Source organism: Lolium perenne, chromosome 2 (assembly GCF_019359855.2).
Source record: "Lolium perenne isolate Kyuss_39 chromosome 2, Kyuss_2.0, whole genome shotgun sequence".
Classification (NCBI taxonomy): Eukaryota; Viridiplantae; Streptophyta; class Magnoliopsida; order Poales; family Poaceae; genus Lolium; species Lolium perenne.
In genome coordinates this window covers 88,430,355-88,449,806 of record NC_067245.2, presented here as the reverse complement: position 1 = coordinate 88,449,806, position 19,452 = coordinate 88,430,355, and the positions used below count along the sequence as shown (strand labels likewise).

General features: G+C 43.9%; 1 protein-coding gene across 6 annotated transcripts; it reads left to right on the top strand.

The window, feature by feature from the left end:
• The first annotated feature begins 12,454 nt into the window (after window positions 1-12,454).
• On the top strand, window positions 12,455-15,765 carry LOC127333194 (BTB/POZ domain-containing protein At3g22104). 6 transcript variants are annotated; one of them, XM_051359528.2, is made up of 3 exons: window positions 12,455-12,561; window positions 13,868-14,983; window positions 15,106-15,765. In XM_051359528.2, the coding sequence occupies exons 1-3, from the start codon at window positions 12,505-12,507 to the stop codon at window positions 15,571-15,573; spliced, it is 1,641 nt and encodes a 546-aa protein (XP_051215488.1). In that variant the 5' UTR covers window positions 12,455-12,504; the 3' UTR covers window positions 15,574-15,765. The 6 variants fall into 6 exon arrangements, with proteins under 6 accessions (XP_051215488.1, XP_051215494.1, XP_051215489.1 ...); XM_051359534.2 differs by lacking the exon at window positions 12,455-12,561 and adding an exon at window positions 12,717-12,864; XM_051359529.2 differs by lacking the exon at window positions 12,455-12,561 and adding an exon at window positions 12,904-13,467.
• Window positions 15,766-19,452: the final 3,687 nt, after the last annotated feature.

Genomic DNA, 19,452 nt, shown 5'->3' with positions numbered 1-19,452 from the left:
AAAGAAATTATGCTACTACTGAAAAAGAATTGTTAGCTGTAGTTTTTGCTTGTGATAAGTTTAGATCTTATATTGTTGATTCAAAAGTTACTATACATACTGATCATGCTGCAATTAGATACCTTATGCAAAAGAAAGATGCTAAGCCAAGGCTTATTAGATGGGTACTTCTGTTGCAAGAATTTGATTTACATATTGTAGATAGGAAACGTGCTGATAATCCTGTTGCTGATAATTTGTCTAGATTGGAAAATATTGCTTATGATCCTGTTCCTGTTAATGATAGTTTTCCAAATGAACAATTGGCTGCAATAATGGTGAGCTCGCGAGACAGTCCTTGGTATGCTGATTATGCTAACTTTATTGTTTCCAAGTACTTGCCTCCAACCTTTTCAGCTCAGCAAAGGAGGAAATTCTTTTATGACTTGAGGCATTATTTCTGGGATGACCCACACTTATATAAAGAAGGAGTGGATGGTATTCTGCGAAGATGTGTTCCCGAATATGAACAACAAGAGATATTGAGTAAATGTCATGGTAGTGCTTATGGAGGACATCACGCCGGAGAAAGAACCGCACAAAAGGTTCTACAATCAGGTTTTTATTGGCCGACTCTCTTCAAAGATGCAAGAAAGTTTATTTTATCTTGTGATGAATGCCAAAGGGTTGGTAATATCTCTAGACGCAATGAAATGCCTATGAATTATACTCTTGTTATTGAACCGTTCGATTGTTGGGGATTTGACTTCATGGGACCTTTTCCCTCTTCAGAAGGTAACACTCATATACTTGTTGCTGTTGATTATGTTACTAAATGGGTGGAAGCCATACCTACAAAAAGTGCTGATGGTGAGACCTCTTTAAGAATGCTTTTAGATATTATTTTTCCTAGATTTGGAGTTCCTAGATATATTATGACTGATGGAGGTTCTCATTTTATTCATGGTGGTTTTAGAAAAACTCTTGCTAAATATGGTATTAATCATAGAATTGCTTCCGCTTATCATCCTCAAACTAGTGGGCAAGTAGAATTATCAAATAGAGAGATTAAATCTATCTTGGAAAAGACTGTTAATAAAACTAGAAAGAATTGGGCTAGTAAATTGAAGGATGCACTTTGGGCTTATAGAACTGCTTATAAAAATCCCATGGGAATGTCACCTTATAAGATGGTTTATGGGAAATCTTGTCATTTACCTTTAGAACTAGAGCACAAAGCTTATTGGGCAGTTAGAGAATTAAATAAAGATCCTAAACTTGCCGGTAATAAGAGATTGTTGCAATTGAGTTCTCTAGATGAATGGAGAAGTGAAGCTTATGAAAATGCTAAACTCTTTAAAGAGAAAGTTAAAAAATGGCATGATAGAAGGATTATCAAAAGAGAATTTAATATTGGGGATAAAATTCTATTGTATCGGTCTCGTCTCAGATTCTTTGCAGGGAAATTACTCTCAAAATGGGAAGGACCATATGTTGTTGATGAGGTGTATCGTTCAGGAGCAATTAAAATTAGCTCTCTCCAAGGCAATGCCACACAAGTGGTGAATGGACAAAGACTCAAGCATTATATCTCAGGTGATTCTTATAATGTTGATGTTGATATTATTCGAGTGGAAACACCGGAAGCCTTCATCAAAGGACAAATTGACAGTCCGCCAGAACTCGACTTTGAATAGGTAACAGTACTGGTAATGAAAAGTTCACAATTTACTTTCCGAACAATATTTTTGCTGTTTTTGGAAAATATGAAAAATTACGAGATCGAAACGGAGTGGAGGAGACGCAAAAGGGCGTGCCCCCATAGGCCGGCGCGGGCCCAAGCCAGGCCGCGCCGCCCTATGAGCTGGCCGCCTCGTCGCCTCTTTCCGACTCTGGTTCGACCTGGTACTTTCCTTTTGTCATGAAATTTTTTGCTATATAATCCCCCGGACCCCTGGAGGTCCGTATATCGTTTTCTCGACGTGTTTTGTTTCGAGCTGTTTCTGCCAGGATTTGTTTCAGATCTAGAGCCATCATGTCTTCGTCGGAAACTCCGAAGGACAGCTCCTGCAAGGATGTTGACAACTTGTACATGAAGGAGCTGAGGATGCACCCCAAGGAGTTGATGCTCGTCGAGGGAGAACTGCAGATCAAGGATGTTCAGGGTCCTAAAGGAGAAGGAAGTTTGGAAGACAGGATGGAGAAGCTAGAACAAGAGGTCTTCAAATACAAGAAGATGGCCGAGCGTGAGGTGGATATCTTCCACAAGATTGTGTCTGAACTCATTGCTGAGCACGAGAAGGAAACTGCAAAGCTATGGGGCGACATCCTCTCACTTCACGACACCACCAACAAACTCCAAGCTCAACTCTATGACGTTCAGAATCAGAACTGTGAGTATGAAATCAGGTTTAAACACATAAGCCATGCTGCTAATTTCAGGATTCCCGAGACCAAGATGTCGTTTGTTGATGGAGAGCCTCTTCCTTGGAAGTCTGATGACGGGAATTCATCACCACCATCGCCGAAGGAGTAATTCATCATCGGTATTGGCATCCCCTTGGTTTGTTCCAAGCTTGGGGGAGTGCCGCGGTATCACATCATCACTACCTTTTACTTTTTACTGTCAAGTAGTGTCATATCATGAGTAGGGAAGTTATCATATAAGATGGGTTGCAGTTTGGAAGTATCTCTCCTTTAGTTGGTTGTCTATGTATCCCTTGGTGTGAGTTATCGTTATGGAATATTAATGAGAAGTCTTATCATTTACATATTGCACATCTTATTTTAGTTTGCAATCTCTACTATATGATTGATCTTGTTATTAGTATCGGTATCACTTTGGGAGCATTGAATAAATCTATTTGGTTTTGGCAAACTTAGCATTGGTCAATAGCAACAACACTTTGAGGTTTAAGTAGAAAAGTGGAATACATGTAGTTGTTTCATTGTCTTTCTTTCTTGTTAGCTCATACCTTATTATTCTGAAGTTAAAACTGTTTGTGCTTACAAGGAAGATGCATGATTATTTCTATCACATGTATATTTGTTTGTTTCCCTCGACTCTTATGCTTGCTAATTAACCTTGCTAGCCAAAGACATGTACTGAGAGGGAATACTTCTCGTGCATCCAAACCTTAACCCAAACCTATGCCATTTGTGTCCACCATATCTACCTACTACATGGTATTTTCTGCCATTCCAAGTAAATACTTCGTGTGCTACCTTTAAACAATTCAAAATTTACTATCTCTCATTTGTGTCAATGTTTTATAGCTCATGAGGAAGTATGTGGTGTTTTATCTTTCAATCTTGTTGGGCAACTTTCACCAATGGACTAGTGGCTTCATCCGCTTATCCAATAATTTTGCAAAAAGCATGGGATTCCCAGTCCCAAATTAATTAACCTAAATAGACACTCCTCCATGGTATGTGATTGATGGATGGCACCCGAAGGATTCGGTTAGCCATGGCTTGTGTAAGCAAAGGTTGGGGGGAGTGTCATCATAATAAAACTAAAATAAAAAGGCACTCCTTCATGGTATGAGATTGTTGGCAGGCACCCGAGGATTCGGTTAGCCATGGTTTGTGAAAGAAAGGTTGGAAGGAGTGCCACACAAAATAAAAATAAAATGGGAGCCGCTCTTTGAAGGTTGTCTAGCAAGGGGGTTAGAGTACCCGCTACCAGTCGTTGACAACAACAAACACCTCTCAAAATATTAATTTTATTCTCTTTATATGATTTCAAAACTGAAAAAGCTCTAGCACATGATTTAATCCCTGCTTCCCTCTGCGAAGGGCCTGTCTTTTACTTTATATTGAGTCAATAAACCTATTTCCCTCCATCTCAAGCAGGCATTTGAGTAGTTGTGATCGAACCATTATATTGTGATTTGCTTCATCATGTCTTTTATTCTTCCTTGTCTAGTACAAGTTTTATCTGAATGAATATAGCTTTGCAAGTTATCAATGATCATGAGGAGACTATTATGATTGAGTATGCAAGTTGTGCCATATAAATTTTAACATGAGAACGCTGCTCAATGAGATAAGTATAATCTGTTAATTGTTCTCTGACCAAGAACGAAGTTTGCCATTACCAACTATGATTTCTTATGCACCTTTATTTGTGATTACCTTATACTTGTTTCAAGCTGAGTTATATGAGGAAGTTGTTTACTAGAATGTCTTGTGTGAATGAATATGATGCTTCTTGTCCGTATTTTATTTATCGACTCTTCACTCTATAAACATGTGGTCCTCTTTACCGAGTTCAGTTTCGCTTGGGGACAAGCGAAGTCTTTGGGGGGTTGATACGTCCAATTTGCATCACTATTTTATATCATAATTTGCTGTTATTCATTGATATATTTCATATTTGGACATAATACTTATGTTATTTCATCTATTTTGCATGTTTCATGATTATTGGAGGATCGAGCACCGGAACCAGGATTCTGCTGGAAAAAGCACCGTCAGAATGCAATATTTCGGAAGATCAACAGTTGACGGAAATTATACCAAAAATCCTATTTTTTCCAGATGACGAAGGAAGCCAGAAGGGGGAGCCGAGGGGACCCAAGGTGGGCCCAGACCATAGGCCGGCGCGGCCCATGGCCTGGCCGCGCCGCCCAGTGAGGAGGGGGGCCCACAGCCCCTCTCGCCTCCTTTTCTTCGCGAAATCCTTCGTCCCGAAGACCTAAGCCACAGAGGGTACCTCGCGAAGAGTTACAGCCGCCTCTGCGGGGCGGAGAACACCAGAGAGAAAAGAGCTCTCCGGCGGGCTGAGATCCGCCGGGGAAATTCCCTCCGGGAGGGGGAAATCGACGCCATCGTCACCGTCATCGAGCTGGACATCATCTCCATCACCATCATCATCATCTCCACCATCATCACCGCCGTCTCCACCGCTGGACATCGTCACCGCCGTAGCAATTTGGGTTTGATCTTGATTGTTTGATAGGGGAAACTCTCCCGGTATTGATTTCTACTTGTTATTGATGCTATTGAGTGAAACCGTTGAACCAAGGTTTATGTTCAGATTGTTATTTGTCATCATATCACCTCTGATCATGTTCCATATGATGTCTCGTGAGTAGTTCGTTTAGTTCTTGAGGACATGGGTGAAGTCTAAATGTTAGTAGTGAAGTATGGTTGAGTAATATTCAATGTTATGATATTTAAGTTGTGGTGTTATTCTTCTAGTGGTGTCGTGTGAACGTCGACTACACGACACTTCACCTTTATGGGCCTAGGGGAATGCATCTTGTACTCGTTTGCCAATTGCGGGGTTGCCGGAGTGACAGAAACCTAAGCCCCCGTTGGTATATCGATGCAGGAGGGATAGCAGGATCTCAGAGTTTAAGGCTGTGGTTAGATTTATTCTTAATTACTTTCTTGTAGTTGCGGATGCTTGCAAGGGGTATAATCACAAGTATGTATTAGTCCTAGGAAGGGCGGCACATTAGCACAGGTTCACCCACACAACACTTATCAAAACAATGAAGATTAATTAGCCGTATGTAGCGAAAGCACTAGACTAAAATCCCGTGTGTCCTCGAGAACGTTTGGTCATTATAAGTAAACAAACCGGCTTGTCCTTTGTGCTAAAGAGGATTGGGCCACTCGCTGCAATTGTTACTCTCGCACTTTACTTACTCGTACTTTATTCATCTGTTACATCAAAAACCCCTGAATACTTGTCTGTGAGCATTTACAGTGAATCCTTCATCGAAACTGCTTGTCAACACCTTCTGCTCCTCGTTGGGTTCGACACTCTTACTTATCGAAGATACTGTGATACACCCCCTATACTTGTGGGTCATCAATCCCTTCTTGATTTCGTTTAAGATTTGGGGTTCGGCCGTTCGGTTAATTTATGCAACTAATAATGGAATCTCAATCAGTTAATTTATGCAAGTAATCGTAGGATCTCAATCAGTTATTTTATGCATGAATCAAAAGATATCAACCATTTAATTATGCAAATAATCTGGAATGTGTTTAAGTTCAGATCTGGAATCTGTTTCTTTGCCTATGATGAATCGGTGGGCACAAATTTTTACAGGGAGGGTTCAGCGAACCATTGCTGTGTACAAATCTGTTGTGCATGAGCTTTGGTTCGCTGACTACATCCCTGTTGACATATAATCGTGTCCACTCTAACTGAGACTGCATCTGTTTTTCCTAACTTTGTTATCATGCACGTTAGTCATCGTTGCAACTCATTCACTAATAGTTCCCATTTGATATGGATCAGCTGTCTGGCACCGACGTCGGCAGCGACGACGAGCACCATGACATCAAGACTCGTCAGGTGTTGCGGAGGCTGCAGGTCGACCAGTACGTCTCCTACTTCGCCAAGGGTGTCTACAGGTGCCCCTTCTGCACTAGGAGGCTCGACGGCACTGACTTCAACTGCCACCTCACGCAAGCCGAGAACATCGGCAACACCTTCCCCAAGGTCGGCGCGTCGGTGAACCCCCACTCCTTCCGCGCCAAGCACATGGCGCTCGGCATGCACCTCCGCAGCATCCAACGGGTGGAGATCTCCGCCGGGCGCATGCCTCCGCTCAAGCCCAAGGCTCCCAATGGGAGCAACAAGTGGAGGCAGAGGCAGATGGGGTAGGCGGAGTCCTGGACGTGTGCTGCTGCTGCCTCCTATTTTGTTGTTAGCTAGGGACCCCTTGTTGTTATGTTGTTAGTATGATGGTGCTGTGAAGAACCTCGAACCTGTTACTATGTTTGGCTGCTGTATGCAGCTTATTATCTAGGGAGGGATCCCTATTATCTATCCCTATTCTACTATATGACCGTGTGAATTTATCGTGCATTCCCTGTAGATTTGCTTCTAGATTTAACTACATACATATGAACCAGATGGAGTACTAGATTGGGCTCCCTACTAGATTTGTTGCCATATTGGGCAAACAACGAGGGCCAAAAGGCACAAATAATAATTGAAGAAAGACAGAAATGCAAGCTTATCTAGATTTGATACTAATTAGGTGAAAAAAGGCAGAGAGGAGGAGGCGGAAAAGGTACTCTTAAAAGGGAAAATACCAATTTGGGCTGAGAGAGACAAAACCCAGCTTCTGCTCACGTGCAACCAAACGCTATCTCGTCCTGTCCCACGCGGTCCCTTTCTACCAGCCCCACGCGACGCGGGCCCACACGATGCGGCCCCACACGTCAGCACGGAACGGTCAACTAAACGGGAATCCTGCCGTCTGTGCTGCTTCTGCGCGTTTCAAACAAGGACTTGGGGAAAACTGAGGAAAACTAAGGAGCTGGGGAAAACTAAGCACAACTAAGGACCCGAGGGCACAAAAATAGAAATCCCTATTTGATATATGTATATCTTATGGCATGTGTTACTTTCTTTGATCCAATATATAGGGTAAACTCCATCAAATCTAATTTGGCTAAGATGTGCATGAAATTCAATTTCATATCTATATGCACATAGAATTGTGGAGTTTGTCATATATGTTGTAGTGTGTCTAACTACTTCGGACCCAATTAGTTTGGGGACCATTTTGTACTTACCTTTGTGTTAGGTACAATGGATATGCATTGGATGCTTGTCTCATTCTTCGAAAGAAGTGGTGACTCAATGGTAACTTGAGGCAAGCTAGGATGGTCAACAAACACATATCTACTACATCCACACCATCTTCTCATGCATATTTTTCTAGCATCCAACCATGTGGTTGCATCTTGGCATGAATCTCTTGATTTGCAAATATTATGCTTCTTGCAAAGATTTCAATGAAACCTCTTTATTGCAAATGTGAGTAATTTGAGATGATCACATATGTGGGAAGTATATAAAATCATGCTCATGATTCATCTATCCCCACTATGCCTATCTAGCGATTTTATTGCATATAAATTCCTCAAGCCTCTCACATGGGCAATATCGATGAAAGTGCAAATTGAGTTATTTCTTTTGGTATCCTTGTTTGTGATACTTGTTGCATTTCTCAATGCATCCCAACTATCTTCTATCCCTTGTTGATATTTGTGATGTATTTTAGTTGTTTGTGGTTGAAGTTCATGAATGTACAATAAGATAAAATTGAGCCTTTGGCCATGCTTTTAAGCAAAAAAATAATTCTTATTGTTATATTTCATGACTTCATCTTGGATATCATGCTATATTTCTTGTGTATCTATTTTGTGTGTACATGTTTCTTTGTCCACTTAGTGAAACTTATATACATAAGAGATGACACATCTCCATTTGATATCTTATTTATTTGTTGCATGGTGCGTGGTCATGCTAAGCAATATAGTTCATTGAAGACTATGATGATGCTATTTTCGCATCCTTGTAATAGTCCTATAATATGCTTTGTCATGCCTTTCACATATCCTCTTGGTTGAGCCTTTTATTATGGTGCCTCTTACTTGTTGCTCAACCATTTGTTTGTTGCAAGTGTTAAGCTTATTTTTCTATCTATGATCTATTGCAATGTTTGTGTTTTAAATGGTAATGAGGGAGTGAGGATTTCATGTTATGCATATTGTACTCAAATGCAACATTTTAATTTATGCATGTACCTTGGGGAGCTTTCTCATTTTATTTAGGGCACTATTTTATGGTGATCATTGGAGTTTGATTCACTTGGTATCTTTTGTTTTGAATGATATTATGGGAGTGATGATTCCATGTTTCTGCACTTTATACTCCAATGTAAATTGTCTAGTTTTGTGCACAAACATTGGGGAGCTTCCTCATATCATGTAGATCAATCTTCTTGATCTTATCATAATATATATCTTTCATTTAGTATCTTCTTTGTGGTTCATTTGGTTGCTTGCTTCATTTTTGAAGCTTCTTGACTTTGTTATCTTTTTGCAATCTTTGATCCTATCTATAATGTGATTCCTTCCGAATATTCGTCATTGGATACATGCATTTGATTCCACTCAAGTTATGAGAAATGCACACGCTATGGAGGAACTCTCACTATATTGGCCTTCTAAATTTTTCACCCATTTCGACAATTGGTGCCAATGGGGGAGAAGTTTGGAGGGTTTAAGGGAATTTGGTTATGTCTTTGCTTTGTGCTTAAGCATGTGCCTTTATTGCATTGCATCTTGTTGCTTTGCATAGTTGAATATTTAGAGGAAACTCCACTAGGCTTTGAATGCCAATATATGCAATGAAAGTCAAGATCATTCACACATGCATATATTATGGGGGAGCTGCTCTATATATTAAACTTGTTTGTTACTTAAATTCCTTATATAAACCCTCTCAAAGAGATTGTCATTAATTACCAAAATGGGGGAGATTGAAAGTGCATAGAGCCCCCATGTGTGGTGTTGGTAATTAATTACAATCCCTATGGATTAATGTTTGCATTGAGTTATATTTGTAGGAGTTGTCCATAGGCAATGCTTGAACCATATGTTGGCTTCAAGATTGCAAGAAGAAGAAATTGATGAATGATATCAAGTGTCAAGTATGTCTTGAAGATGAAGATGAAGAGCCCTCAAGTTAGATGAAGATGAAGTGAGCCCTCAAGTTACTTCAAGACAGCAACATGATGAAGAATGAAGAGATGAAGTGCAAGTTCAAGATGAGCCATCTCGAAGAGATCCTTTGCTTCTCTTGCCATCCATATGGTGATCATGGATATGAGAAGATGCGCCGAAGAAGAAGCTCTCTAATGGTGGATTATGGTGGAGCAATCTATATGGTGTTCATGGATATGTGAAGATGCGTCGAAGAAGAAGCTCTCCCATGGTGGATTATGAGGGAGCAATCCACAAGACTTCGTCAAGCAAGCACAATCAAGAAAGGCGTTCCGTCTTGTTGCGGTCAAGACCGTCATCATCAAGCTCAAGTGGAATGCGCAAGGTTAAGGTTTGCTCTTGATAGGGTTTCTTTCTCACCAGTCTCATGGTGTAGTTGTCGTACTATCAAGAGGGCTCTCGAGTGAGTAACTCGATCGTATCCTTCGGAGAGCTCAAACCTGTGCATCCTTGCATCATATTTCTTGGTTTTTATTTGGATCTTATCCATGTGATGTTTTAGAGCTTGTGCTTATTCTCATGACAAGCTCTAGTTCATCCAGAATGGTTTTTGCACGGGCAACTTCTTGCATTTTCGAGGTTGGATGTTTTACCGGTCCTTTGCTGTTTTTTCTGGTCCTTTGCCGTTTTTTCTGGTCTTTTGCCGTTTTTCGGGGGCCGGATTTTTGCAAATATCCGGCCCCGGATAATCCGGCCTGGGCATACCCAAACGGCCATATTTCGATGGGAGGGGTATTTAAGCACCCCTTCTTCCTCCGTGGGCTGAAAACTCTTTCCCCATTTGCTCTCCACCATTGTTGAACTTGAGAGCTTGCCATTTCCCTCTACTCCTCCTATGATTCTTGAATCTTTTTGAGGGAAAAGGAAGAGGAGATATAGATCTACATTTCTACCAATCAAATCCCTCTCTTTGTGAGGGGAATCCACTAGATCTAGATCTTGGAGAAATTTGGTGTTTCTCCTCTTATTTGTTCTTCCTCTCTTATTCCCCCAATAGCTTTTGTATCTTTGTTGGAATTTGAGAGAGAAGGACTTGAGCATCTTTGTGGTGTTCTTGTCATTGCATTTGGTGCATAGGTTTAAGTTCTCCACGGTGATTCGTGGAAGTGAAAGCAAGAAGGTTGTTACTCTTGAGTCTTTGGACCCTAGACGGCTTAGTGGTCTTTGTGGTGTTCTTGGAGACTCCAATTAAGTTGTGGAGATTCTTCAAGGGGAAGGCCTTTGTGGCGTCTTAGTGGTGTTCTTGGGGACTCCAATTAAGTTGTGGAGATTCTTCAAGGGCAAGGCCTTTGTGGCGTCTTAGTGGTTTTCTTGGGGACTCCAATTAAGTTGTGGAGATTCTTCAAGGGCAAGGCCTTTGTGGCAATTTGTTGGGAGCCTCCAATTAAGTTGTGGAGATAGCCCCAAGCTTTGTGCGGGTTCGGTGACCTCCCTAAGGTTCCATAGTGGATCGAGGACATCCTTTTTTGTGGGAATTCTCGAGGAGAATACGGTGGCCCTCGTGCATTTGGAGTGACTTGTCCTCCACACCGCTCCAACGGAGAGTAGCACTCGAAAGAGTGTGAACTTCGGGATACATCGTTGTCTCCGCGTCACTTCGGTTATTCCTATACCCGAGCTCTTTACTTATGCACTTTACTTTGTGATAGCCGTCGTGCTTGAAGTTATATATCTTGCTATCACATAGTTGCTTGTATTGCTTAGCATAAGTTGTTGGTGCACATAGGTGAACCATAGTATATAGGCTTTGGGCTTGACAAAGTAAACGCTAGTTTTATTCCGTATTTGTTAAACCCATCTTGTAGAAGTTTTAAATCGCCTATTCACCCCCCCCCCCCCCTCTAGGCGACATCCGTGTCCTTTCAACCACCATGGTGCCAAATAACACTACCGCCTTGCATGTGATCACCTATGCACGCACGATTGTCGCCGAGCACTCAACACCATGCCACCGACTCCCTCCATTAGACGTAGCTTGAAGCCTCCGAAACATCCATCGTGCGTAGCACCTTCTGGAAACATGCATGAGTGAGCATAGCACATGTGGATGACTTGACACCTCCACTGGAGACTCCGTGCAAGACGAAACCGATGGACTATGAATTTAGTCCATGCACCGAGGAATTAAGAGACATAGAGACGTTCTTTTTTTTTTCAATTTTGCTCAAAACACAAAAATGTGTACGCTTTTTTTTCTAGATTGAATCTGTTCTTATGGTTTTAATGAAGAAGGTTGCATGCATCGATCGATGCAGAGAGCTTAGGCATAATCTCCTTCTGCAAAAAGAAAGGATAGAGCCCTTCTTGTTAAACAAGGGAAGCTGTGTCTTTTGCTTTTCCCCGACGATAGAAGAGATAACCCTCACATCAGGGAATCAGATGATAATCTCAGTGTCACATGGAGCGAGATGACCAACTAAGATGCTCTATGCTTAATCCAGGACAACACAAGCACTGCATTTCTGTCTCTGCACTCTACACCAACCCACTTCCTATAAGAAAACCACCCCTGCTCAACTTCTCCTTGCCATCTTTTTGCTGCCAATACCTTGATCTAGAAAAGGACTACCTGCTACCAGTATATAGTACCACCAAGGATACATATGTAGATAAATCAAGACCCAGCGTTACATATTCCCCATCACTCCTCTGAAAACTCCACTTGCATGTTAGCAGAGACTGTCAGGAGCTCAGATCATCCACCAACTTCCTTTGGCCGCCTCTTCCTTTGCTGCTCCAGATTTGAGCCATTGACCACTCAGGAGGACTCTCCGAGAGCATCTGCCTTCCTTTTGGACATTTAGCCATTTGGAAGGTTGGGCTTTTCCTGTGAGGTGTGGGTGGTGGCGCTGCCCTGCCATAACCTTTGCGTTCCTCCTTCCATCCCCATCATCGCGGCCTTTTTAGCACATCTCCCCGCCCCCCTCTTTGCCATGCTGCTGCTGCTGCTTTAAAGCTGTTGCGGGAATAGCAGGAAAGATGGGGTGTGTTCTTGAGGTGGATGTGGATGGTGAAGGTGTCTTCTTTGTTGATAAGGTGACTGCCTCTTCTTCTTCCTCCTCCACTCCTGCTTTCTTCTTCTTCTTCTTCTTCCAAGGTCTCGCTTGCTCTGCTCGGTGTTCTTTGCCATTTTTGTTTCTGAGTTTTCCTTTCACAGGATGGTGCTAGTAGATTGCTGTCTCTTCTCTCTTTCCCCTAGTGCCGTGTAGCTACCGGTTCCGGTGTGCGGCAATGCCTAGCGGTCTAGGGGATGCGTGAAGCTTTGACGTATCCTGGTGGAAGGAATTGTACCTGCTTTGATTGTAGCTCTTGGTTTTTCCTCCGCCTAAATTGTCTCAGGTAGGTAGGAGTAGTACCCAAAATTTTGGCGATTTGTTCCAGAGTTTTGGAATTTACCTTGTGACATTTCTTTCCATTTTGTCTCCTTCCATCGATTCCTTTTCAACTTCCCGAGCTGGTAGTATCCTCTGGATCTCTAGCCGTTTTGGGGCCGAGTGTATCTTGTCACTTGCTGCTGTTTCCGTTAGCATCTCAGAGCTTCTAGCTCTTGTTCTTCCTGCCGCGAATCCTGTCTTTGATGTCAGTCCATGGACTAAAATCTCTGCACCCCCTGTCCTCTGAAACCCCATGTTCTTGCTGTAATTTTACTCTCGGCCTCTTCTTCTCCAGCCTGCCTGTCGCACTGCCATGGAATTGAATCGCCTTGATTGCAATCCTCATTCTCTCCTGCAATTCCACTACTGCGTTTATTACATCGTAGCTCAGACAAATCCCATCTGTTTCTTCCCCGCCGAAGGCGTCGCGATCTTCTTCCCATTTAAGCGCAATGAGTGTGGGATCCATTCCATTGAATTGAAGAGGGGCGTGGGGGCGTTTTAATGGCCGCACAGTGAAACTGCGTCCATTTCTCTATCGCCATCAATGAGCGGCTCGCCATTGCCGGTCCTTCTCTTCCTCCTCATCCCCTCTTAATGGTGAAACTGTAGTGCTACTGTCCGTGGCCTGCTCGTTTGTGCCATAATTAATTGTTTTCTTGTGCTTGTGCTGCGTACGTACTACGTTAATGGCTTCATAGCCACACCTCATCTTCCTCTGATCCTCCCCGAGCTTTAATGGCGTCTGGTGGCTAGAACGGCCGGTAGCTCCTCGTCATTAAAAAGATTAGATTGTTCTCTGCAAAGGACCTGATCTTTCTTTTGGTGTCCGCATTAATTTGGCATCTTTGAGTGGGTGGGGATTAGCACGGTGTCCTTGGATTCCCTGTACTAATCGTGTGTGGCGTGCTTCATCAATGCCATGAGGCAGAGCGTTTGTTCTAATTCTGTTCATGGGTCATTTGCAGGACGTTCTTGCGCCGTTCATTGGTAAGATCAAGGAATTGGCCGACGACTCGCCGGTCAGAGCTCCGGCGCGGACGCCTCATCGCAGAGTAGCGCTGCACGGCTTCCCCGGCGGCGCCGAGGCGTTTGAGCTTGTCGCGAGGTTCTGCTACACCGGCGGCACCGGTCTAGCGGTGACCGCGGCCAACGCCTGCGCGCTGCGGTGCGCTGCTCAGTTCATGGACATGGCGGACGCGCCCGCGTCGTCGGCTAAGCCGAGCCTGGTGAAGATGACGGAGAAGGTCCTGGAAGAGATGCCGCACTGGCCGTGGCAGGCCGTTGTGGACGCCGTGAAGGAGTGTCAGTGCATGTTCCCGCTCGCCGAGTCCACCGGCGTGTTCGACAGGGTCGTCGGCGCGCTGCTGTCGCAGATGGCCGTCCCGGGCGACGCCACGCCGACGAGCTCCTCGCCGGAGAGCTCGGCGTTCCGGTTCTCCTGCGACACCAAGTGCAGCAGCCTCAGCATGCGCCGCACCTGGTGGTTCGAGGACCTCGTCGTCCTCAGCCCCGGCATGGTGGAGCGCGTCGCCAAGGCGCTCCTGGCCAGGGGCGCCGACCACGGCATCGTCGCCCGCTTCATCTTCTATTACCTCAAGTGCCGCATCGCCGGCGCGAACGCGGAGGACAAGAAGGCGATGCTGGAGGCTGCGATCACCGTCATCGCCGACCTCGACCGGAGCTCCGTTTCTTGCAAGGGCCTCTTCGGCATCCTGAGGATCGCGTCCCCGCTCAAGCTGGCCGGCGCTTGTCAGGATACGCTCGTCGACATGATTGGCCGCAAGCTGGACCACGCGACGCTGGACAACCTGCTCGTCCCGGCGCCGTCCGGGACGGGCAGCCTGTACGACGTGAGCCTGGTGTTCAGGTTCTTGGAGGCCTTCATGCGCCATACCGGCGGCGCGCAGGTCGAGCCGCCGAGGCTAAAGAAGGTGGGGGCGCTCATGGACATGTACGTGGCCGAGGTCGCGCCGGACCCCTCGCTCCGGCCGGCCAGGTTCGTGGAGCTGGCGACCGCGCTGCCCGCCGCCGCGAGGGACTCCCACGACGCGCTCTACCGCGCCATCGATGTCTACTTCCAGGTACATTCCCCGCGAAATTCTCAGATACGCTCACTGTTCTTGCTCTGTCAGAATTCTCTGCAGTGCATCGCATTAATTGCTCGAGCTGAAACGTGCTCTGACCCGTTCATTCATTGCCGCAGGTTCACGCTCGCCTGAAGGACGACGAGAAGATGAAGATCTGCAAGGGCATCAACTACGAGAAGCTCTCGCCGGAGTGCTGCAAGCACCTCGCGACCAACGCCGGCTTCCCCACGAGGGCGGCGGTGCAGGCGCTGGCGTCGCAGCACACCGTGCTCAAGGGCATCATACGCCACTCCGGCCCGCTGAAACCGGCGTCGTCCCCTCCACCTCCGTTCACGGGGAAGTATCACCAGCACATCGAGAGCTACAACGACATCGACGGCGACGACGGCAACGGCCAGGTCGTCCTGTACGCCAGCAGGCTGGACCTGACGCTGGAGAACCAGAACCTCAAGTCGCTCCTCGACGGGATGCACTGGCGGGTCATGGAGCTGGAGAAGGTATGCAGCCGGATGAAGACGCAGATGACCAAGATGAAGTCCTCCAGGAGACGCGCCGCGAGATCACTCCCCAAGATGTGTTCTTGAGTCATCCCATTTCACTCTGTCACAACAACACTGCACAGTAGTGAATGTACATAGGGCTAGATGCAGCTGCAGGTTTCAGCATCCCTGCATCCTCCTGTTTCTGTTCTTTTTTTTGCTTCACTTTTGTGAAAATTTCTCCTGTGTATCAGTTCTTGGTGATTAATCTGATGTCAGTGGAGATTATCTCGGGAATCTCTGTTCTTGTTGCATCTTGTGACTATGCTATTTCAGTAATGTAAGTAAGATTCCAAGTACAACTGCAACATATTTTAGCATACTGACTATGCTATGACCATGTCTTGCAACGTACAAAAACATCTCAAGCCATGACCTCGATAGATCAACAAGGAATTAACAAATCCTCTAGGATATGATGGTTAAGATACTAGTTAACCCTCCAAGAACGTGCGGTGTAAAGCGTGATCAAGTAAAAAGAACATGACATCATGGTTGCCAAGGTCAGGGGAACAGTTGACTTGTAAACTGTAAATTAACCTAGTTAAATTTATGTTACAGTGTTTAGAAAGCAAGGACACCTCTGACAGCATGATATGGTTTAAGTGGCGAAGAATATGGGCCATTGGGTCTCTTTCTACATTGGCATTGACAGGGACTTTTTGCTTGAGCTTTTTGGGTGCTCTTTGAGAGACTAAAACAAGTTTTCAAACGAGGAGTGTGCAGTGTCCATCTGTAAAACGTAGGTTTTCAGGGAACTTGCTCCACCTCTAGGGGTGGCTTATTCTCATATATATTGTGTGTACAAATACATGACCATAACCAATACGGTTTGGTATATACCTAAACTATAATACATAGTTTAATACCCTCCCTTAATCTTAAACATGTCATGAAAAATCCAAAATGTGGTGGCTTAGTTACGCTTGCAATTACATGCGAATAATTCTTATTTTTTACCTTATAGTGTGCTTTTGTATATAAACCTATGTATTGAGAGACTAAAACAAAGTTTTGAAACGAGGAGTGTGCAGTGTCCAACTGTAAAACGTAGGTTTTCAGGGAACTTGCTCGACCCTCTAGGGTTGCTATTCTCATATATATTGTGTGTACACAGGGTAAAAATACATGACCAAAACCAATACGGTTTTGTATATACATAAACATACATAGTCTAATACACTTCCTTAATCTTAAACATGTCCTGAAACTCCAAAATGTGGTGACCTAGTCACGATTGCAATTACACGAACATAATTCTTTTTTTTTACCTTATAGTGTGCTTTTGTATATAAACTTCTCATCCTTTTTGAATGGATATTTCCTTAAATTCCACTATGTCCCATAATATAATATGTTATTCGGAATTTGTGATAAATATACTAGTATCTTTGGTAATAACATCTTATATTATAGGATGGAGAGGGCAGGGTTTTAGACCCTCAACTATGTGTGCTTTGTAAAAATCGTTCGTAACAAACATGTACTGCGGAATTCCTTCTAGGATTGATAGAGTATAAAAGATCGAGTTTCACCATACAATCGCATTGTCGAGAACATCTCAATGTCATGGATATTGAAACGGAATCTACATCAAATGTTTGGTTCAAAACCTAGATATCATGGAGAATCAATGTATCGTTCAAACCAAAAATATTCTTTAGGGTAATTTTGTTGAGAAATTATCCTTATTAAACATAGTGTAACTACTCTTTATGACCTAGCCTCCTAGGTCGCTTTAGGTGACTCAAGGAAGGGCCTCCGCCACCATGAAAATTCAAACAATCGCCTCGCCATCGGAGGAGGTTGCCTATGGAAAACGAAAGGGCACATCTAGTTGTTCTTCTCCATCTCTCCTCCCGCCTTTTCCATCCTCGATCTTCACTAGGATATCATCACCCAATCGCGGACCCCATATGGGCTTACAGGGATCCCCTGGCTCGCTCTGCCTACCAGTGCTCGAAGGTACCAACAAGATCTGGAGCTCCGGACCATATCCATGATCCTCCATTCACTTACTGATGTTTGTTGGTGTGCCATGAGCCGTCGACTTCACTTGATGGCCGCCACCTCCTCGCATTGCTGACCCTTCGCGTCATTCTGATCTCGCTTTCCATCCCGATGCAGCCTCGGCGTGTGAAAGAGCATGGAGCCCCCATGTGTGGTGATTATTAATGATAAATTGATAATCCTTATAGACTATATTTGCATTAATTTTGCTTGAAGGACTTCTCCATAGGCGATACTTATGTTGGCTTCAAGGTTGAAAGAAAAATAAAGTGAGGAAGATCAAGGACTATTCAAGGAAGGATCTGAAGGTTGGTAATGAGAGAGTTGAGGCTATGGAAAATATGTCTTGAAGAAGATTGATGAAATATCATATGTACCTTCAAGAAATCATCATTATAGAGAAAGAACAAATGTACCAAATTTGATCAAGTTGCGCAAGTTCAAGATGAGCATCTAGAAGAGATCATATACTTGGAGCTTTCCATCTAGTTCGTAATGGTCATGTGAAGTTGTGCCTATGAAGAAGCTTTCACATAGTGAAATATGGAGGAGCAATTGGCAAGACTTTGCCAATTATGCAAAAGCACAATAAAGAAAGACATTCCATCTTGGGACATAATTGCCATCATCAGTCTCAAGTGGAATGCGCAAAACAACGGTTTGACCTTAGTAGGTTTCCTCATTTATGGGTCTCATATGTTTGTTAGGATACCGAGTTATAGGATCTATAGTCGTACGATCGAGAGGGGGGCTCTCGAGCGAGTAACTTGATCATATCGTTTGGAGAGAGCTCAAATCTTTGGATCCTTGGCATCATATTTCATGGTCATTCTTTGGATCTTATCCCTGTAAGGATTTAGAGCTTGCGGTTATTTTCATGAAAATCTCTAGTTCATCCAAAACAGATTTTGCGCGTAGGGAAAAATTGTTGTGTTTTCAACGTTGGAGTTTTAACCTTTTTTTTTGTCCAAGGATGTTTCTCACCTCTAAATTATTTGTAAAATATCCCTTGTTGGTTCCTAGTATTAACAACAACAAAAAATTCATCATATTTGGAGTACGGATGCTGAAGATCTTGTAGTTTCTGTTTTAGCTTTTTCTACCTTTTCAGGCTGGCACTTCCGGTGTCCTCGGTGCGGAGACTCCTGTGTTCAACACCGGAGACTTCGGACCTATCACCCTCAAATCCGGCCACTATTTTTCGAGTCTAGTTTCTTGGATTTGAACCAAACTGTGCAACTCTTGGACATCAGGATGGAGATAGGCCGGTGGCTAGGCTAGAGCTACCAACCCTAGTATTTACCAGGCCGTAGTCTCCGGAGTGACCTGGCCAAAGGATCTGGTCCCTCGGGCCAGAATCTCCGCCCCCTCAGGGCGGAGTCTCCATGATTAGTGAGCCTGCAATGGCCAATTTTTTGGAGGCCTATAAAAGGCTCCATCTTCTCCAAGGGTTGGTTGATTCTTCACTCTCTCTTTCTTCTATTATTAACCTTGAAGAACTTGCACTAACTCTCTGTTGTTCCTATGATTCTTGAATCTTTTTTAATGAAAAGAGGGAGGAGCTCTAGATCTACATTTCCACCAATCAATATATTTTTCTTGGTGAGGGGAACCTATTAGATCTAGATATTGGAGTCTTTTGTGAAATTTCCTAATTTGTTCTTCCTCTTGTATTCCTGAACAACATTAGTTGTTTTGGCGGGATTTTGTAGAGATGGATGATGTCTACTCACACTTCTTTTCTTGTAGACAGTGTTGGGCCTTCAAGAGCAGAGGTTTGTAGAACAGCAGCAAGTTTTCCCTTAAGTGGATCACCCAAGGTTTATCGAACTCAGGGAGGAAGAGGTCAAAGTTATCCCTCTCAAGCAACCCTGCAACCACAATACAAGAAGTCTCTTGTGTCCCCAACACACC

Bases quoted from the DNA above. Each gene is read 5' to 3' on its own strand.
- LOC127333194 (XM_051359528.2), top strand. From the start codon at position 12,505: ATGGGGTGTGTTCTTGAGGTGGATGTGGATGGTGAAGGTGTCTTCTTT. The intron at 12,562-13,867 runs GTGACTGCCTCT...GGTCATTTGCAG, and splicing joins GTGTCTTCTTTGTTGATAAG to GACGTTCTTGCGCCGTTCAT. The intron at 14,984-15,105 runs GTACATTCCCCG...TCATTGCCGCAG, and splicing joins CCATCGATGTCTACTTCCAG to GTTCACGCTCGCCTGAAGGA.